The sequence below is a fragment of the Antrostomus carolinensis genome, unplaced genomic scaffold, assembly GCF_000700745.2.
Source record: "Antrostomus carolinensis isolate BGI_N321 unplaced genomic scaffold, ASM70074v2 scaffold7685, whole genome shotgun sequence".
In the NCBI taxonomy this organism is placed as follows: domain Eukaryota; kingdom Metazoa; phylum Chordata; class Aves; order Caprimulgiformes; family Caprimulgidae; genus Antrostomus; species Antrostomus carolinensis.
Window position 1 is genome coordinate 18,825 of NW_010314168.1, and position 19,979 is coordinate 38,803.

Below are 19,979 nucleotides of genomic sequence, written 5' to 3' on the forward strand. Positions count from 1 at the left end.
TAGGTGATGCTGGTTTAATAGAGTAGTTGTGTTACATCTGCCACCTGACTTGCTGTTGAGCTGTTATGTGAAACTTAATATCCTTCCTTTTTTCATTTGCTGTGTATCACCAAGGATACAGTTAATGCCTTTTGCTCAGTTTATATTTAGGTCATGATATTTAAAAGTGCATTATATCAGCTGTTTTATTCTAAAAGTTCTAAGCAAAGGAGTTTAAGTCCTTCTTTGAAGCAGAAATATACAGTACATTTTCCCAAAACTTTTGGCAGTTGTTCTGGATGTAGGATATATTTGATAAAATCTTAAATTAATTATGTAAGTTACTTGAGCAAAAATGAGTTGTAAATTGTTTTGTTTCTTGGGTGGTTTTGGTCTTGAGTGGTGTCAGTAGCAACATCAGTTTAAACCTGAACAATCTCAGTTCTGTCCTGGAGAATTCCATAAGAAAAAAGAAATAATGTATTTTTTACTGTAGATAAAAATGAAGGTTGATCTTTCACGCTAATCTCTTAACCAGAATATGTATTTGTTGCTTTATGCCATTGTTTTATACTTATGTCTATTTTTAGTTCTTCTGACTTATGACTGCACTGAAATTACAATGATAATTTTGAGATAGTTCAAATAACCTGTAGTACTTCACCTATGTTATTGATTATTATATTGATTTGCAATTTTAACATAAATTTTCATCTGAAAATATCCATAGAATGATGGATGGGGGAAAAAGAACTCACACTGAATTGTGAACTTCTGCTAAAATGTTGAACCTGAATTTTTTCTACCTAAGATCTAGGGCTGAATCTCTCTCATGAATCTTATTATATATCACTTTCACTTAAAACTGTTATAGAGGGTGTGTTTTTGAACAGTTTCCTATATTTTGATTCCTGTGTTTTTTGTGGCAAGTGTTATTCTCATTATTTGCTTCCTATTTTTCTGAAATTGATTTCCACTCATTTAAGGTACTTCGGTATCCTCAATAGCCTTTCATTCTCCAGCCTGTTAATAGCTCAGAACTGGAGTCAAAGGTCATTCAGCAGCTGCTTTTTTAAGACTTTTGAGGGCTTCTCTTCATCACCTTTTGATTGTGGTTTAACCTTACATGTAAAAATTACAGTTCAAGCCATAGCTCTAGTTTTGCCAACAGATGGCAGAGGCTGATAAATACTGAAATTGGAAGCTTGGCTTTTGGTTGGAAAAGGAGGATTGCTGAGGCACTCAAAATTGAAGAATGCAAAGGGCTTGAGCAGAAAGGTGACACTAACAGGAGAATGCCACACTTTTCAACACTTTGAATTTTCAGATGTTTTGGAGTGTCTTTTGGTTCCAATTTATGTTTTAGGAAAAGCAGAGTTCCAAGCAAATGAGGGTTACTGTTGAAATTTTAATATTAAATTAACTGAAATTCATTCTTTTCTACATAATTGCAATGCTTTTTGGGCTCTCATATTGTAATTTTAAATAATACCCTGTATTACTTAATTTGTCTAAAGTTTTGTAGCTCTTTCAAATTTATTTCATGAAGTTATTTTTGTGTTCTAAAATTAAAGATAAAAGATTAAAGATCGAAGGCGGTGTGCATGATTCACAGATCATATTTAGAAAGAATATTTTCATAGGAATGCAGCTATATTAGCCAGAACTACACAGTCCAACCTTTTCATGTTTAGACTGAATCCAAGAATATACACATAGAACTTTGTTTACTGCAGAGACTAGTTTATTTATACACTCTGATAGAAGGTATCATCTTTCAGTGCCCCTTTATGACAGAGAGAGAGAGAAACAGGGCCAAATCATTGCTAGAGAGTCTGGCATCAAATGTTTTTAAAAAAAAAAAATCAGTACTTCCAGCAGTACACGTATGAAAATATAGTCAACGAAAGTCAGATGTTAAGTCAAATAATGGCTAATACTAATGTCTGAAATTAGCTAAATTCCTTATACTTTTTTTTGGTTGAGATTTTGTGAATCTGGACTTTCTCTAGCTTTTCAGAAATAAGGCTTGTTATCCATGTAACTGTTGCATACCTATAGGCACTTAAGTCTTTTGAATTTTTTCCTCAACTGAATCTGCCTTAAAAAAGAATATTCTGATTTTCAGTTTTGTAATTCAGATGAACCCTTGGAACAGTGAAATCGTACAACTATCTTGTGACATTTTCATTACTTTAGATGTAAAGGTCAAAATTCAAATGTGATGTTTGCTCTGTGTTTGGAGAGCACTTATTTCATATGTTTCCATTTTTAGGAATCTCATCTTCAGGGAGATGGACACTTGATAGCTTTATTCATTCGTGAAAATGTATCTATATAACTTAATTTCACAAGTACCTGTATGATTTTAAGTGCCTGTTTCTGGGAAAAGATAGCTAAACTTCTAAAAGACACTTTTGCTTCTTGACTTTTTTCCTGCCTTATTATGTTTTAATATCTGAGAACTCTGGCTTGTTAGCTGTACAAGAAATGCCGGCAACTTAAACTTTGGACTTTACTTCATTGCTCTAGGGTGCCTCCTTCAAGAAGTTGTAACATTTGGGAAAGGGCAAGTAACAAAAGGTAGAATAAGGGAAAGAAAGAGAAAGGCAACATCTTAAAACACTGTAGCAAACCTTGGTGGCTCCCATCTGTTAGAGAGTTCTGAATTTTGTCTGTGTCCTGAGGGATTTGGGTGGGAACCAGGCACTGACTGGAGTGGCAGGGGAGCTGCCTGGAACAGCTGGAGCTCAGCAGATGTCCCGCCTCTCTTCATGGATTGCCAGCCCCATCTGCGCCTGATCCTCAGTTAGGTTAATCTGTAGTGGCACAGGAGCAGATTCATGTCCTGTTCTGAGTCACCACAGTAGGACTGCACAGGCAGCTTGAGCAGTAACTACTTCTGATGTCTGATACGCTCCTCCATGCACACATTTACTCTGAATAAACCTTTCTTAAATAAAAAATATTGTCTGAAGTACACACTACATTGGATGAATATTATTTTTATTGTAAGTTCATAATAAAGAAAGGAAACTAAAAAAAATTTCCCTTTCAAATTGTGAAGGTACTTAATATCTTATTAATGCAACTTACTTGAATGAGTTAAACCAATATAAGCATCTTTATGATAGTATAATCATATTTATGTTACAAGTTTGTTTTGCTCTAACTTTAATTCTCCCTACTTTTCCACAGTAAAGAAAAAGTCTGTGTTTTCTATACATGGCTGTGGCAGTTTTACCCTTCTGTTTAAACAGTTGACTAAGTATAGGGCAGACTGAAGTGTGGTTATGCTTTCTCTTGTGCTTTTGTTACATTTATTTATCCAGTGTTAGCTTTTGCCAATAGCAGAAAATCAAGCAAATTGAAATGCATAAAGAGATTTATCAGAAAACTTTGCATTGTGAAATAAATTCTCGCTCAAGTCTCTTTAGTGCGAAGTATAGTGACCTACAGACAATTGTAATATTACAGGATACAATCAGGAAACGTAAGAGAAATACTGATTCATAAATTATTATTTTATTTTACTCATGTTCTATTGTAGTTCGAGATCGGGTTCGGACAAAAATGGAACGCGATATCCTAGTAGAAGTTAACCATCCTTTTATTGTCAAGTTACATTATGGTGAGTTGCAGAAAAATTCATTTCATATCATAAAAATAAGGTGCTTGTCAAGATAGTACCTAACATTTGCTTTGGTTCAGAGGATCCTAGAATATTAGCATGCTATCTAAATCCTGATTATGTAAAGACTTGCTACATAGTAATTCTCATGCAAAGTAGGCACATGGCTGACTTCACACACAGTGTTATATCTATAGGACTGAGAGTCTGTAGCCTTTTGCTTTATTAAAAAAAGTTATCTATGTCCATTTATTTCCAAAACCTCTTGTCTTTTGAAGGTCATTCACTTTATTATTATTATTTCTTAACTTTTCTTTATTTACTATATAGAAAGCTTATGCAATGGTGTTATTTACAGTTGCATCAAAATTAGTGGGAATGTACTTTTAATTTTAATAGTATGGACAGCCAAAAAAAAAAAATTATTCATCTGGAGGGAGGAGAAAATCAGTACTCTTAAGATGTCATGCAGAAAGTAAACTGAAAAAAGAGAGAGCAGTTTCTCCTGTTACTTATTTTTCAGTTTGTTTTTCTTTTAGAATCCAATTTTTCCTATAGTTCAAACTTCAGACCTCTGTCACTCTCTGATGTAGCTTAAATAATGTAGCGTTCACTATTTTACTTGTCACTCTTTTGCAAACCAGACTAGATGTTCCTGTTAAGCTGAGTTTCCAGAGGTTTTGGAATACTTGCGTTAGTTACTAATTTGACCTTTTAAATCTAGACTTTTTACTTCCTAAATCTGGAATGAAATGCTGACTAACGTAAGTATAGTTTATTTTTTTAGAAATTCCATTGGTAACTTGCTTTACTTTCACATGACATGAGAGTTACTTGGTCCATAATAGAGGAACATTTGCTTAATTCATTCAAATATTTTTTTTCCACAAAGGAGAAAAAAAGAATTAATTTTCATAGTGAAAATAAGGGTGAATTATTGGGTGTGTTATTCTTCTGATCATGGGTAAAATTAGATCATACTTAATTTTTTTAATTGATCTTTTCAGCTTTTCAAACAGAAGGGAAACTATATCTTATTTTGGATTTTCTCAGGGGAGGAGACTTGTTTACACGTTTATCCAAAGAGGTAAACTTTTTAATTTGAAAATTATATATTGATAAAATTTTACTATAAACTGCCTATGTTAGGAGAGTTTACTTTTTAAATTCAGTTTTCATTGAATTAAATTTTGAATGTCTTTTTTTAAACCAGCTAGGCTTTTTGTTTGGTTGGGTTTTTTGCACAACGTAGTTACTTCATGAAAACGATGGTAATTTACATTGTTTCTGAAAAAAGGCTCAGACAAGTAATCTTTCTGGGCTGCTTTTTATGCCTTGCAGAATTTTCTTCTCCTATTGCTACCATGTTTAAAGATGAGTCTTAGAAAAAGCATGGATTTATATAAAGTAGTTGTATTCAAATTAACTGATTTGTGTCTGGTTTTAATATCCAGAATTTAATGTCAGATAGATTTGGGGGTTTTTTATGATTTACATATGAACACAAAATTACACTATTTATAAATATAAAAAATCAAGAATTGTATTTCACTTATTTTAGTAATTTTCCAAAGAAGAACACTTGGCCTATGTTATGCTGGTGATATCTCTGTTTAGATATGTGAAATAACGACTTTTAAATGTTTGATTAATTTTATTATAACTCCTAAAATAAATGCTAACATTTCATATGTGAGAATCTTGTATTTTTTAATTTTTTTTTGCTATCACTCATGCAAAAACTTCCAACAAATATATGATAATAAATATATCCAATCTATATCTGGTATCCAGAACTTGTAATTGTAGCTGCCTTCCATTTTCCCTTGCTACAGAGTATCTGGGACAATTGGGTCACCACGACAAAGCTATATGGTTATTAAGATGACAGTAGAATGCAGTGCATTTTCTGTATAGATACATCACCATTTCTGTGCTGACCACATAAATTACTACATTTAATTCAGTGAAGCTATCTGTTTCAAGCTCTTTCTTTTAGTTTGTTTTGCCACAGATAAGTAGAGAGGTATTGGTACCCTAAAACTGAGATACTTTTTTCTTAAAATCCATAGTTCTTTCTTGATTTCCAAGAAAGAACATCCGTCGCTTTCCTACTGATGACTTTTTCATCTTGAGCCACTCAAATTTTATAAGACTCAATATGGTTAGATAAGAAATACTCATTATAGGTACCTGAATCTATGCTACTTGTTCATAACTGATGGAGTGAAATGGGCATGCTGGATGCAATTAATGTCATCCTTGTACCAATTTGTGTGATTTTAAAGTAGATCAGATGAACTTGCAGCCTAAAAGTTCCTGCTTTTTTCCCATTGACTACAAAGAAAAAAAAATTATTCATTCAGAGCTAGATGTCTACACTGCAGATGTTGAAAGTTAGGACAGATGAATTCCATGTAGTGTTTTCAAAGAATATATTGTGGGTGTATTATCATCCTCGTAGGTTTTTTATTATTTGAGCTTTTAAAAGTTTCTTACAGAGATTTCCCTTCTTGAATGTGCATGTACTAAGTATTTGCTCTTCTGTAGAAGTAATATCAGCAACAACCTTTAGTACAAGCTTTGATATCACTTTCTCTCTTTAAACTACTAAGGTGAAAATATATGGTATTCTCCATTCTCACTAGCTTAAAATAATGTTCATCTGTGCTCCCCATTGCCATTCTTTTTTCCAAGTCCATACACTGTATCTAAAGATGTTAATCTTAAATTCTAATTTAAAAAAAAAAAAAAAAGGCTCAGAGTAGTAACTGAGGAAGAACCAAATCATGCAGGAATTTTTTTTTTTTATTTTAGTATTTTTCTAAATTTTCAGAAAAGTTTCAACATGTTAATTTCATTGAATATAAACAAAGATTATGTTATCTTCCTAACAGAAAATGTGGGATTGCTACCTGAGATCTTACCTGTACTCTTACATAGGCTGTTTTCTTAGCTTATTTTTCGATCTGCCTTTTCTACAGTTACATCTCAGGCTGCATCTTGCAGGTTTTACCATCACTGTACCTTCTTTCTCAATACCTAGAGACAGTCTCCTCAATGCAAAGATGCATATTCTTTTCTTGTGTCTTCGACTTTGTAGATGAAATTCAGGCATTTGGACTACTTTAGTCCATTTGTTGTCTGGAAACAAAGTCACATTCAATAAAGAGGTAGTCACATTCTTTAAATGCATCCCCAAATTTTTCAGTCCCACTACAATGTGTCTGTCCTCTTTAATAATAATGAAAATAAAAACAACCTTAGTTTTGTAGAAAGAATAATGTGATACTGACTTCAGAGTTTCTTTTTCAAGTATGTACTGTGAAATAGTATTATTACAAAATCCTAGTTTTTGTCTAACCAAAAAATTTGGTTTTGTATAGAACTGAATGCAAGTATTATGAAGAACCATTATGCCAAACCACTGTTACCATTGTTTAGTTGGTGCTGATGTAAGCTTTACAAAGTTTACATGTAAAATACATTGTTTTGCTTTTTCAGGTGATGTTCACAGAAGATGATGTTAAATTTTACCTGGCAGAATTAGCACTTGCTTTAGACCATCTACATAGTCTTGGAATAATATACCGGGACCTAAAGCCTGAGAAGTAAGACTCCTCTACAGCACATACAGTGTATTAATTAGATTTGTATAGCACTTCTACCTATGCAATTCTCTTTTCATTTGTTAAACTTCAGTGATTTACCATACAAACTGAATAGAGAAGGAGGTAGGGGAAGCTTGTGGGCTCTTTTAATTAAAAAGGTTGGATTTAATTTCCACTAGAGCATCAGCTTCTAGTTTCAGAGTGATATATCAAGTACTATAATCCATGTTGCTTTAAGTAAAGAGTATACCAAAATATTCCCCCCTTTCATTTTCCAGGTGCTTTAGGGTATACAGTGGAGAAGAGGTCACCTTGGCCTTTTGGTTTTGTCATTATTGTAGAATTTCTGGACTAGAGATAAATTTAGAACAAATGCATGATACAGTGTTACAGTCAAATGTATCTTTGCATTTGAAAGCCTAACGGTAAACATTTTTTTCCAAAGCTGATTTTTAAAATACATTGCAGTAAGAGCAGAGTGGAGTTTTATTTAATGTATTGACAATCACATAATTATACTGAAAACTTAAACTTGAAGCTGCGATCCCAGTATGGTGGTGTGTCTCAATACATTTGTTATCCATGATTCATTCAAATGACTGAATTCTGACTCCTGTTTATGTCTTTCCTCCAGTATTTTGTTGTTGTTCTTGTTATGGTTTAGAAGATGTAAAGAAGAAAATGTGAAAATGTCAGTGCTGTCATCTGGAACATTTGAATGTTTCAGATACAAATGTATGCTCTAGTGTAACTGTCTACCTGGAGGGGAATCTAAGTGACAATATAATGCCTGCATCTCCTCTGTTGTGCTTAATCAGATAGTTAATATGCTCTGCCTCATTGCCAGGAAATCTGTAGTAACTGTGAAGTCCTGATATCCTTGGTGATCCCACTTCTATGTTACAGCTACGTGGAGAACTTGAAAAGTCTGTGTGAGATAACTGTCTCATGTGAAGTATTAGTGGAAAAGAGCAAAAATGAATAACAAGTATCATAGAACATGACTGTTACATGGAAATTCCGTTAGGATAGCTTGTTCTTTTGTGCATCTCCTGGAAAAAAAGACACAAATTTAAAAATGTTTAGCCCTGACTGAAAGAAAGGAAAAATTCATACTCAAATCAGAAATTTTGAGGCTTTTGGCATGGGGTTGCACTTACAAAAGAAGAGGGAATGAATTATGTTTAAACTTTGAGAGTGTTCTGTTAAGTAATTCTGAAGTGAGGAAAAATAAGCTTACCAAGTGGAAAAAGATTTTTGAAAAGCAAAGTGAGAGAACTTTAGTTATTTTGCTAACATTTACTGCCAAGAGGAAAAGAACTAAATCTTTATTGTCAGAAGACTAAATAGCTACTGCCTCAAACATAGTTTTGTTTTTTTTTTTTTTTTTAAAAAGGAGTATGTGTCTGTACCTATTGAAAAGCCTTCATTTTAAGCCTTGGGTATATCTGATTTAAAAAAAAAAAACAACAAAACTATTAAAGGTTGAAATTATTTGCAAGTTATGGATGAGACAGTAGTAACTCTCACAGGCTGTATCTATACTGTGAGGCTGTTTCCCACCATGGAAACTGCAAGGAGGAAAAAGTACGGGCAGGTGAAATGTTCAAGTACTGTGTGCCTGGGTCATGTCTCATCCTGGGAAGGAACTCAGCTCCCCACAGGAGAAGCTGGAGAATCTAAGCCTGCTGTGTAGGTGGTGTTAGAGAGTCCAATTCTTGAATACTTTGCATGCTTTGAATTGTGATTATATCCAGTGGTGGTTAAGGATGGTTGGCATCTCGGAGAAATGTGGCCTTTTTTGTGGTTGAAATAAACAGATGGAAGCACAAAGCCTGCTCTAAGTATAGGGCCTGTGGGTCCTGTCCTTTGATACAACATGAGAATATTTATTACTTGATGTTATTTGAAGTGGTCAACACCCTTTGAAACAGTAATTATAGATGAATACCCATTTTGTATACATATGCAAACATACATTGTATTAACACGTCTTGCTCAATTTCAGAGAAATAGAACTATATCTTTATTTTTAAGAATTGTGATAATGGCTCATGCTGCAGATGGCCAAAACTGAAAGTTCATGTTAAAAGTTACTACATACTGTTCTGAATTTAACCAAGCAGTTAAATAAAAATCTGATATGCTGATTATGTTTCATAATCTTTAAAAAGAAAGAATTGAAGGAAAATAAAATGTGTAGTTTCATATCTACTCCTAATGATTCTTTTTCATACATGTTCAATTCTGCTTGTCTTTGTATATGCTGTTCTGTTTATTCCTAAATGTTGTCAGTACATTGTCTGAAACAACAATTAAAAGATATTTTAATTAATGTATTTTATTCTTTTTCTTGTTTTTTAGCATACTGCTTGATGAGGAAGGACATATCAAATTGACAGGTGAATAAAGGGAAATTGGAACACTTCGATCTTTTCTGTTCATAATAAAATCTTAACATTTTCCTTTTTTGCTGTAAAGCAATATGGTAACATAAGTAATTTTAACTGGTAGGTAATTTTTGCTGTGGAGCAAATTGTGTAATTAGTTTGAAATAAATGAAATATGTTAACATTTAAATAAGATATCTGCTTTATAAGTATATCTGATGCTATGGACCTGTGATATGGGGAGACGAGGAGAATTCTGTAATTCCCATGTGCATATTTGGGTGTATATATGAATGATATAAGCATGTTTCATGTTATGGTGAAAGTGTTAACCATGAATGAGCGAGTTAAAAAAAAAAAAAATTACATTTAGAACTATTCTTTTTCCTTACAGATTTTGGCTTAAGTAAGGAGTCAATTGATCATGAAAAAAAAGCCTACTCTTTCTGTGGAACAGTGGAATATATGGCACCAGAAGTCGTTAATAGACGAGGCCATACACAGAGTGCAGACTGGTGGTCTTTTGGTGTTTTAATGGTAGGTTTCTGGTAAATGTAAATAATAACAGAACTATGCTTTGTGAGGTTTGGTGTAACAAATAAAGTATTAAACTGTAAGGTGAGCTTTAAATTAATTGTAACTACCAAAAAAAGTCTAAATTATATGAAATTAATAATAATACCACAGAGTATCAAGAACATGGACTAGGTCTCATATCAACACCAACAATATGCTATATTTTTTTTATCATTGAATTGAAATATTATGCATCTCTTGTAGTTTGAATATTACAGAGACTAACAGGAATACTGAAGTATATAGGAAATGCCAAGGCAGGGAAGAAATTTAGATCCAAATTTTTAATTTTAATTTATTCTCAAGTGGAAAAAAATGAGTAATCACTTTCTAATTAGTCTCCAGTGTAATTTCAACTTAGTGGAATAATGACACCTACTGCTATCGCACATGAAAATAATCTAAATGACACTGAGCCAATAAGGGATACGGTTGCTCTGTTGCTGACAGTGTTTCTGCAATGAGAACTTGCAGGGTTGGGGGAGATAATGTGTATCAGATATGGCTTTGGAAAAGAAAAACGGATCATGTTTGGTATTTTGGGAACCCTGAATGGCTTTTAATATTTATAATCTTTGTGTGCATTTTTTACATAAAGATAAAATAATTGTATTTTTAAAGGAAATGTTTCTGTTTCTTACTGCTTCTGCTACATATGACTGTAACAGTACAACTAATGTGTATGCTTTGTAGAATGAGAAGGACTCTTGTGCCTGAAAATAAGTTGTCCTATCATCTTTTAGTCATCTAGAATGCTGTTGTGATCTGAAAACTGACTATGTAAAAGTAGCACCTGATAAGTAAACTCTCTCCAGACAGACAAGCACATACACAACCTCACAACTGCACATTTTATCAGTAAGACCACAGTCAATTAGAAGGTAGTTGCAGAATATTTGTTATTGATAAAACAAACATAGTTAAACCTCAGCTTTGCTTTATAAAGCTGGAAAACATAGTTTTGTGCTTATAAAGTGCATATGTTAAAATTGAAAATTGCTAAATATGTTAGATGTGACTGGTGTAGCTTTCACAGTCGAAGTGCACTGCATTTTAAACACTTTGGCTTCTACTTTGAATTATAAAAAAAAATTACCTTAAAAAGCAAATTCTTTAAATTAGTATATGGATTACAGTGCAGTTTTCTCTAAGACATATTTTTGTTGCTTGCATTTCTAGTTTGCATGGTAATTTTCATAGACAATTTGTATATATCCACTCTTAAATGATTCTTAATTGTAATCTGTGTTGACTGAGAATTCAAGTGGTTGTTGGTGTGGTATGAGTACACAGTATCTAGATGGAACAGAAAGATACCTCAACAAATCATTTGGCCTCTTTTCTCCTGCTGCTAGACATTAAGTATGTTTAAACCATCCTTGAGAAGTATATTCCAATTTATCCTTTAAAACAGTGACTGTTTTAAGGGATACCAGACATCTAAAAACACTAATTTAAAGTTTTCAGAAGCATTATGCATTTGTTGAGGAAATTTTTTGCTGAAATAAAAGATAACCAGGGAAGGCCAATGTTGGCTTATTCTTAGAGTGCTTTTGGCCTGCTGATGTTGGAATATAGCATTTGGGCAGGAGGGACAAAGAAGGGACAAGGAGGACATACGCTGAGTTGTTTGTACAAGTGTGTAGTATGCTTGTGACAAATAGGAGCTTGTTAAAGAAAATTTTTATTTCAAGCAAGTGTAAGTGAAACATGCAGCACAACAAATTTACCTTTTAAAAATTTTATTTGCCAGTGCAATTTGTGGAGATCGTTCTAAACTATAAACAAAAGGTGAATTTTTTTCGTAGTTTTGGCTTATACCTGTCAAATCTTCCTGACAATTTTCTTAAGAAATACTAAAGTTAAAAGTAGGATTTTTTTTTCATCTTGGCATTATATTAAATTTAATTTTTTAAATATAAATTTATAAGTAAAAATAATACTTAGAGTTAACAGTATCTAGCAGCAGTGAAGAGTTGGCAGCTTTTATTCTCTGAATACTTACAGGGTAGTAAGAAATATAAACAAGAGGTTTTAAAGGATGTCATTAGAACAAATTCATGCTTTTATTGTAGATCTAAGAATGTTGCCATCATTCATTATTCACTCAAGTTAACCATGTACATTTTTAACGCTTAGAAGTCTGAATGTTTGGGTCATACCAGAAAAAGAGAGGAACAGAGGATACCTTGTGTTCAGGATGACTTCAGTTTGTATAAGTTGTTCAGAGAGTTCCTTTATAATTATTTTAATTTTGATGGCTTTAAGTGTGTGCCATGAAATTTCATTAAACTAAATTGTTCTGTAATTCTTAAACCAAAAATCAGAATTCCTGCCTCAGAGCCTTGGCTGCTGTGTTTTCTGTGCTTTCAGTACCTCGCTTAGATCTGATCTGATCCCTGCAGTATACTGCAGCCCAACGGAAATGCCTTTATATTTGTCTATTTTTACTCAGTCACTTTCAGAACAAATCAGTATTTTAACACTCTGTTGCCTACTACCAGGCGCTGTAGAATGTGCATGCACGTACTGTGTAGCTCTTACGTGTTCCTTCAGGCTTTATTTCTGCTGTATGCATACAGTAACCACTTTTCATCACGCATGTCTTTGTCAGTCAACTAACCTTTTTCCCCTTTCCAATGAAGGCTATGTACATGCCAGTTTTAAAAATTTTGACCTCTTTAAATATCTCTGCATGAGCAGAAATCATCACTAACTTTTGAAAGGGGAATCTTTCCCTAATCTTGAAAACTAAAATACAGTTGTATAGATAAATCTTCCAAGAATACACTTCTTAGGCAGAAATTAAAAACAGAACATTGTAGTCTAAATTGTTCAGATAAAAGCATGTAAAGCAAGGTATCGATACAGGAAAATATTTTGCAGCTTTAAAAATGGCATAAGCTGCTCAATGTTCATAGTAATTTAAATTGTACAATGAGAAGTTGTTTTGCACAGACTTGGTTGTTAACATGCATGAATTTTGGAAGGTTAAGATGCTAAGTAGTTTTGTCAAAAATCAGATTTTGTCCAGGTAATGTAATTGATGAAAGTTTTACTCTATACAGTTTGAAATGCTCACTGGTACTCTACCTTTCCAAGGGAAAGACAGAAAAGAAACCATGACTATGATTCTCAAGTGAGTACACTCTTATTTATATATCTCATCAGGTATTCTACAGGGATGCCCTCCGGGCTGCAATATCTAATTTCTACTCTTCCCTCATTTCCAAAGGTACTGGTAAATCCTCACTCCCTATTCCATACTATTAATTCCCTTTGCTGCCTATCTAATTTGCCTTTCTATTCCTCCCCCATACCAGGTACAAAGAATTTCATAGCAGCTCTTTAATCTGTAATAATAACTTCTCCAACCATATGATCTCTTTCCTACCTTACTTCCATAATATTTTTTAACTTTCTTAACCTTTTTAATAACCTGTGCATTTTTCCTTGTTTTTTTGTTTCCCCCTTTTTTCTTTTTTTTCTTTTTTCTTTTTTTTTTGGAGAAAGTATTTTCTCTCCTTATCCTTCTCTATCTTACCAACTCCTCACCCCAGTTCTTTATATTACTGGTGCTGCCAACAATTTGCTTCCCTTATACTTCCCCTATTTGCTAAAGTGCATCATCCCTTATGTACTCTCCTATGACTTGCCCAAGCTCCATTTTTCCCCTTTACTATTTCCAGTATAGGTTTTGCATTAGCTATATTGTGGAAATTGCTTTCCTTCATGCAGTTAACATTCTTGTTTTTGCTAATGAAGACCTGCTTTTTTTTTCCTTGCTGATCCCGAACATATTCCTTGAACTAATACGACCTGTGACATAATTGTCCCACTTTTGGGACTGTAGCCTAATGCTGTGCAAACTGTTCTGTTTCCTCATGTCATAGTTTCACTTATCTGTTTCAGGTCATTTTTTGCTAATACCATTTTTTTTTCTCACGGAAGCTCTTAAGACTACTTTAATTTTCTCATTTATTTTCTGCTTCATTGTTTATCATTGTTCTTAGTCCTGTTGCCACTTGTCTACCTACATATCAAAGCTAGCATCTATATTGTACCAACAGCCTGTTTTGAAAAGTAAATATATAAAATTCTTTCATATTTTTTTTCTAAGTGATTTAAATGTTAAAAACACTAGAAAACATATGCTCATTCTTTTCTTTGTTTTTACTTTTGTAATGCATACATGTTAAGTCTTTGACCTTGTTTTTCCTCCTTATAATTGCTAATATATTTAGTGGTGCTAATTGCTTCTGCTGCCTCAACACCATGCCAATTCAAATCTTCATGTTGTGATTATTGAATGTCTTTAACTAAAATGTTCTATCTATTCACAGCAAGCATAAACTTCTTCTGACCACCTCCTATTTACAAGAAGCTAGTCTGAGATAGTTCTGCTGCACTCACTTATTTCAGGAGACATGCATTTTTTTCTATCCATGTCTCACAAGTCACATCTTCTTCTTTTTTTCTTTGCCTGCATGTGACTCCACTCTGTTCATCAACAGTCTTTCCACTGTTGCTGCAAAAATCTTTTGTATTCAGCTGCCACGTAGAATATCCTCCTTGCATCTCCCCAGTTAATTGACATTCATAATTACTTTCAGATTTCATCTGAGCATGTATCTAATTCCCTTTCCAACTTCTTTCTTTTTTCACCTTCTAGTCTTTGTAATTAATTGTTATTAGTTTGAGAGCTGCACAAAAAATGTGGTATGAAGTAAAGAAATTTTACCTCTATTTTAGTGTTCTGTACACTTACAATTATTACATACATATAAATCTATTTTGCAGTTGGTAATATGAACAGCTGAAAAACAGAAGATACTTGAAAGTCTTTTCTGATAAGTTCACATTTTTTGTCTGGCCCCATAAGAATGTCAATATGTTTTTCTTTCATTTTCTGTATACTAGTAGATGTACTATATTTCTCCTTAAATTTTTCAGAAAACTGTTTAAAATAGACAGGTGTGAATACAAATTCATATTTTCATAGTGTATCATTTAAGATATAGTGCTTTTCTTACCTTGTATTCCTGAAAATCCACAGAAAATATGTTCTTCTTACAACACATGTTTTCCTGGGCTCTTTATTTCTCACAACATTACTAAGACAAGTTTTTGTTTGCTCTTGTGTGTTTTACCTAAAACTAAGAAACTGTGCGATTTGAAGAAATCATAGTTTGCAGCAATAAAGTAAACTTTTTAAAGCATTTTTTTTTTCTCCATTAGTGAGGAGGTATACAATCATATAAAATTTGCCTTCATCCATCAGGAATGTTGGAAAAAATTGCTATCACTCATGTAGTTGTATAACCTAGGATCTCTGAGGACCTGGTGATCAATTTTCTTCTTCTGTGTCATGTGGCCAGTAAAGGCTTTTGTGGAAGGTGCTCCTTCATGATGGAAAGGGATCAATGACAATCTTAATCTCTGTGGTTTGCACAGGGACCTCCAGTTCACTCCACTGTGGACTGCAGTACAAACCAGTCCTCTAGAATTTCTTCTACATACTCTGTTTCTGTTCATTGAGTCCCTTCTCTGTAATATTAATTGCAGTTACGTTTTTGGCCTGGTTTTAGATTTTGCTAAACAGGTTCATGCTGAACCTCCAGGGCTGCATCCTACTGTTGGACCCATTTTGGACTAAAATAGGACAAAGATTTCCACCCACTCCAGCACAGTACTATCATACTTAGTTGTCTGTCCTCTGTCCTTCAATAACATTGTAAATTATACCATTGTGCTTCTGCAGACAATGTGTTCCTTGCTTCCTTCTTACAGTGTAGATCTCTGATGCTTTGCTGTGAGAAGAAATGACATCAAGTGAATGTGCAATGAAATCACTGAATATAAAGTGCATGAGTAAGAATTCAGCTGCTAGAGGTGCATGGCAATTGGGGAAGCCTTGAATGGTCCACAGCCCATTCTTCCGCTCAGTTGGTGGTCTTTATCTTCCTGTAGTTTGTCATTGAAGAGCCCAAAGAAGGCAAAATTTTTCAAACTTCCTCCCTGCCCTCCCCCCAAAGGTTCTTTAATGCAGAAAAGAATGGAAAATTCAGTAAAGTCTAGTTTTAAAGTAACTAATAGTGAATCAATGGCAATGTGTATACGCTTGCTGAAGTGACAGGGAGGTGGATATTAATGAATAGCTGGAACACGAGGCAAATCATGTCTTCTGCTTGAAATGCAGAGAAACCCTGTGTCAGGGATTGTTACAGAAAAGTACAAGCTACAGGTTGAGAGAGATGGAAAGGAGGGAATTATATCCATCCTTACCATTATCATGGTCATAAGAAAAAGAGACCTAGTAACAGTGAGAGGATGGAGACTCAGCATGAAATAGGGAGTAGAAAAATATGACGAGGATTGCAAAACAGAATGAAATGACAGAACTACAAAAATTTAAATTTAAAAATTCAGGACTGGCAAGTTAGAAAATAGTATTTGAAATAGAGTGGAGGGCAGCAAAAAGAAAGGAAGGAGGAAGTGATCTTTTTCTCTTTTTTTACCTGCTAATCTTGCAAGATCTGTCCTACTTTAATTCAATTTCTGTCTTCTAGCTTAGGTTTCCCATTGTTTTGTTTGGGTATTCTTAGTGTACGTGATACTATGGTAGTTTTCTTACAAGACTGGATTTGCTTGTTTGGTGTCACTTGGTAATAACTGGACTTAAAAGTGGATCAAAACATACTACAAAAATGTACGAGATTGTAAGCTGTTATCCTATAACTATTTTTTTCTACATTTTTTTACCACCTCTTCCTCTGCTTAAGTTCCTGAATCATTACTCAAAACAGAAAAAAGAAATAGAAAATCCAAGTTTACATGACTGGCAGCACTTTTGTTCTGATTCTGATGTCTGAAGGCAATTTTCTCAGTGATACTGGTTTGTTTTATATTGGTTTGTTGAATAACAAAGGACAAGGGGAATGCAGAGTTAATTCTTACCTAAATATGTTTGTATGCTATTAATTATTTTTGGTTTTTTAGGGCCAAACTTGGAATGCCCCAGTTCTTGAGTCCTGAAGCACAGAGTCTTCTACGAATGCTCTTCAAAAGAAATCCAGCAAACAGATTAGGTAAAGTGTTTAGTGAAATATTTTAAATTTGATTTTAGTGTTGATAACATCAAGGATCAATAAACTGACTAAAGAAATTCACTGTACTGTTTCTTGTCTAAAATAGACTTTAAGAACATACTTTACGTGTTTGCTTTTCTTAATGATTGACAAAATATTATAATTTCTGCTATTCATGTGTCTAAAATTAATGCAGAAGAAATAAGAAATATAATTGTGATAGTCATTCTTTTGACCAAGAAGAAAATAATTCACAGACATTTTTCTTCTTTATAAAAGGAGCAGGTCCAGATGGGGTTGAAGAAATTAAGAGGCATGCATTCTTTTCCAAAATTGATTGGAATGTGAGTACTAATTCCAAATTAATTCAGTAAATTTCTTAGTTAAGTGTTTGGTGGTGTCGTGTAATTTTTTTAATTCACTCTGTCCTATGCCTTCTCTTCAGAAATTGTACAGGAGAGAAATTCATCCCCCTTTTAAACCTGCAACTGGCAGACCTGAAGATACATTTTATTTTGATCCTGAGTTTACAGCAAAAACTCCAAAAGGTAAAAAGAGAAAAATTTAACAATTTATGTATTCAAAAATTAGAAACATTGTTCCTGTTCAGCTTGTGTAAAGTGTCTTGCACTTCCTGGTGTTGCTGGGTTAAATGAATGCTCACAGACAAGTGTTCCATAGTTCATAAAAGTTTTCATGGTCTTTGGTGTAAATATATCATGAGGGACAACTAAGTTGTTCTATGTTAAAAATAAAGTAATCCTCAGCAACAAAACATACACATAAGTTCAATTTTACTTATCTACATAATCTTGGGGTTTTTAATTCAAAAATATTATGTGTCTCTTCAAAGGCTATATTCTATGGCTTCATTTAATTCATGATGATGACTCTGTATGCTATGTATATATAGAAACTTACTCATTTCAGACTTTTGGGTGGCAGTTACTGTTCAGTGCAATCTGTCTCTTCATAGTTTTACACTGGTCTATTCAAAATATGATAGGAATTTTTTGTCTTTACAAATTGAGGGTGTTGCCAAAACTTGAGCTCTTCTCCGTAAATATGACATAGGTATGCTACTATATGTAAATATTTTCTGCAAAGTACTGGGTTTTTTTATAAGAAGATATTATCTGGCAGTAATACGATCTTTGTAGTTATTGATTATCGGTGTGTTTCTGGGTGGTATATGCAAAACAATTCAGTAACTATTTATATTTTGATCCTCACAAACACTTTCTACAAATTCCAGTTTCTGTGACTTTATAGAATAAAGCTGTAGTTTGCTCGTCAGAGTAGACATAGTCTCATCTCTACATTTTAAAAACTGCTTGTAAGTAGATGATGTGTTTTTCAGATTCTCCTGGTATCCCACCTAGTGCTAATGCACATCAGCTTTTTCGGGGATTTAGTTTCGTAGCTATTGCATCAGATGATGAAAGCCAAGCAATGCAGACAGTTGGAGTGCATTCAATTGTCCAGGTGAGTACATCTGCTTTTAAAAAATGTCAATGAAGCAGTATTGCTGTCCCTTGGTGGAGGGATTGTTTCCTTCATCATAGAATGAACTACCGTGACAAAGTCATAATCAGCTTTTCATACAAGAAAAGTAAAGAGTAGATTATTTTATCCAAACTAAACTTCTGAAAGTGCAGGACCTGTTTCATTGCTGAGCAGCCATGGCTCTGAATAGGCTTCAGCCCTTAAATGAAAACATTCTACCATCTGTACTGTAATAACTCTTTAGTATCAAGCCATAATTGTAAGGTGCAGGGGAATAACAGACATCTTGGTCTTTTTCCCCTATGCATGAAACTGGTATGTTGATTCTTGCAGTGCACTGGAAGGCATTGGAGTACAATTGTGAATTGTATCTGGATGTTTTGGACTGCTGTGTGTTTGGGAACCAATGACATATTCCATCCCTCCCAAGCCACTTTAAGTTAGTGTGCTAATCGGTGATATTTTGTGACTAATTTCAGTGCGCACACCAGCTTTAGCTTCCTAGCAGTATTAGAATGACTCCAATACAGTCTTCCATATTAAAAATTGTGAGACTGTCACTTTCAATAGCCTACTACAGTTGCTATTCTTACATGTTCTATTACTGCCAGTACTGCTTATTTTTGAGCAACAAAGCTTTGTTTAAGTGTGAGTTTTGTATGAGACAAGAAAGGTGGACCTCATGCTAAGTGGGGGAGAGGCATGCCTTGCCTCCTTAGGATGCTGAGGTCATTCTAAAAGTGTGCTTTAGCACTGTAGACTTTACAGCCAGCAGGAAAAAAGCATATGCATGTACAGGAAAGAAAACTGGAAGACCAAAATTGTATTTCTGCAAAAATTGTATTTCTGCCTCCGCTTTCTGTTTTTAATAACTCTAATTATCAAGGAAGACTGAGTTGTGAAAACCAACTAGTGATCTGAATTGTCTTGAAAATTGGTGTATAGGTAGGAATAAAATGGTATGCTGTGTGATTGGGTTTATTTATATTTTCACTGCAAGGATGTTTTGCAAATGTCTGAGAACATTTTTAAAAACCAGTTTATTCAGAACATTAATAGCTCTTGTATTTCTTTAATCTTCTTATTATGTCTAGAATAGTCATAACATGCTTGTTTGTACAGGTTACTTGTTTCATGTGTAATAAACCATTACATTTCAAGGAGTTTTAGGTCCTTTTTTTATTCTAAAGAAGCTGTA

General features: G+C 33.7%; 1 protein-coding gene across 1 annotated transcript in view; it reads left to right on the forward strand.

Annotated features, from left to right (window-relative positions):
• Window positions 1-19,979, forward strand: part of RPS6KA3 (ribosomal protein S6 kinase A3) — a 39,400-nt gene that overhangs the window by 2,698 nt on the left and 16,723 nt on the right. Inside the window, exons 3-12 of the mRNA XM_029084861.1 lie at window positions 3,530-3,610; window positions 4,618-4,697; window positions 7,115-7,221; window positions 9,586-9,623; window positions 10,006-10,148; window positions 13,256-13,326; window positions 17,187-17,275; window positions 17,555-17,619; window positions 17,721-17,823; window positions 18,636-18,760. Of these exons, the coding sequence (XP_028940694.1) occupies window positions 3,530-3,610; window positions 4,618-4,697; window positions 7,115-7,221; window positions 9,586-9,623; window positions 10,006-10,148; window positions 13,256-13,326; window positions 17,187-17,275; window positions 17,555-17,619; window positions 17,721-17,823; window positions 18,636-18,760 (902 nt within the window). The remainder of the gene's footprint in view (window positions 1-3,529; window positions 3,611-4,617; window positions 4,698-7,114; window positions 7,222-9,585; window positions 9,624-10,005; window positions 10,149-13,255; window positions 13,327-17,186; window positions 17,276-17,554; window positions 17,620-17,720; window positions 17,824-18,635; window positions 18,761-19,979) is intronic.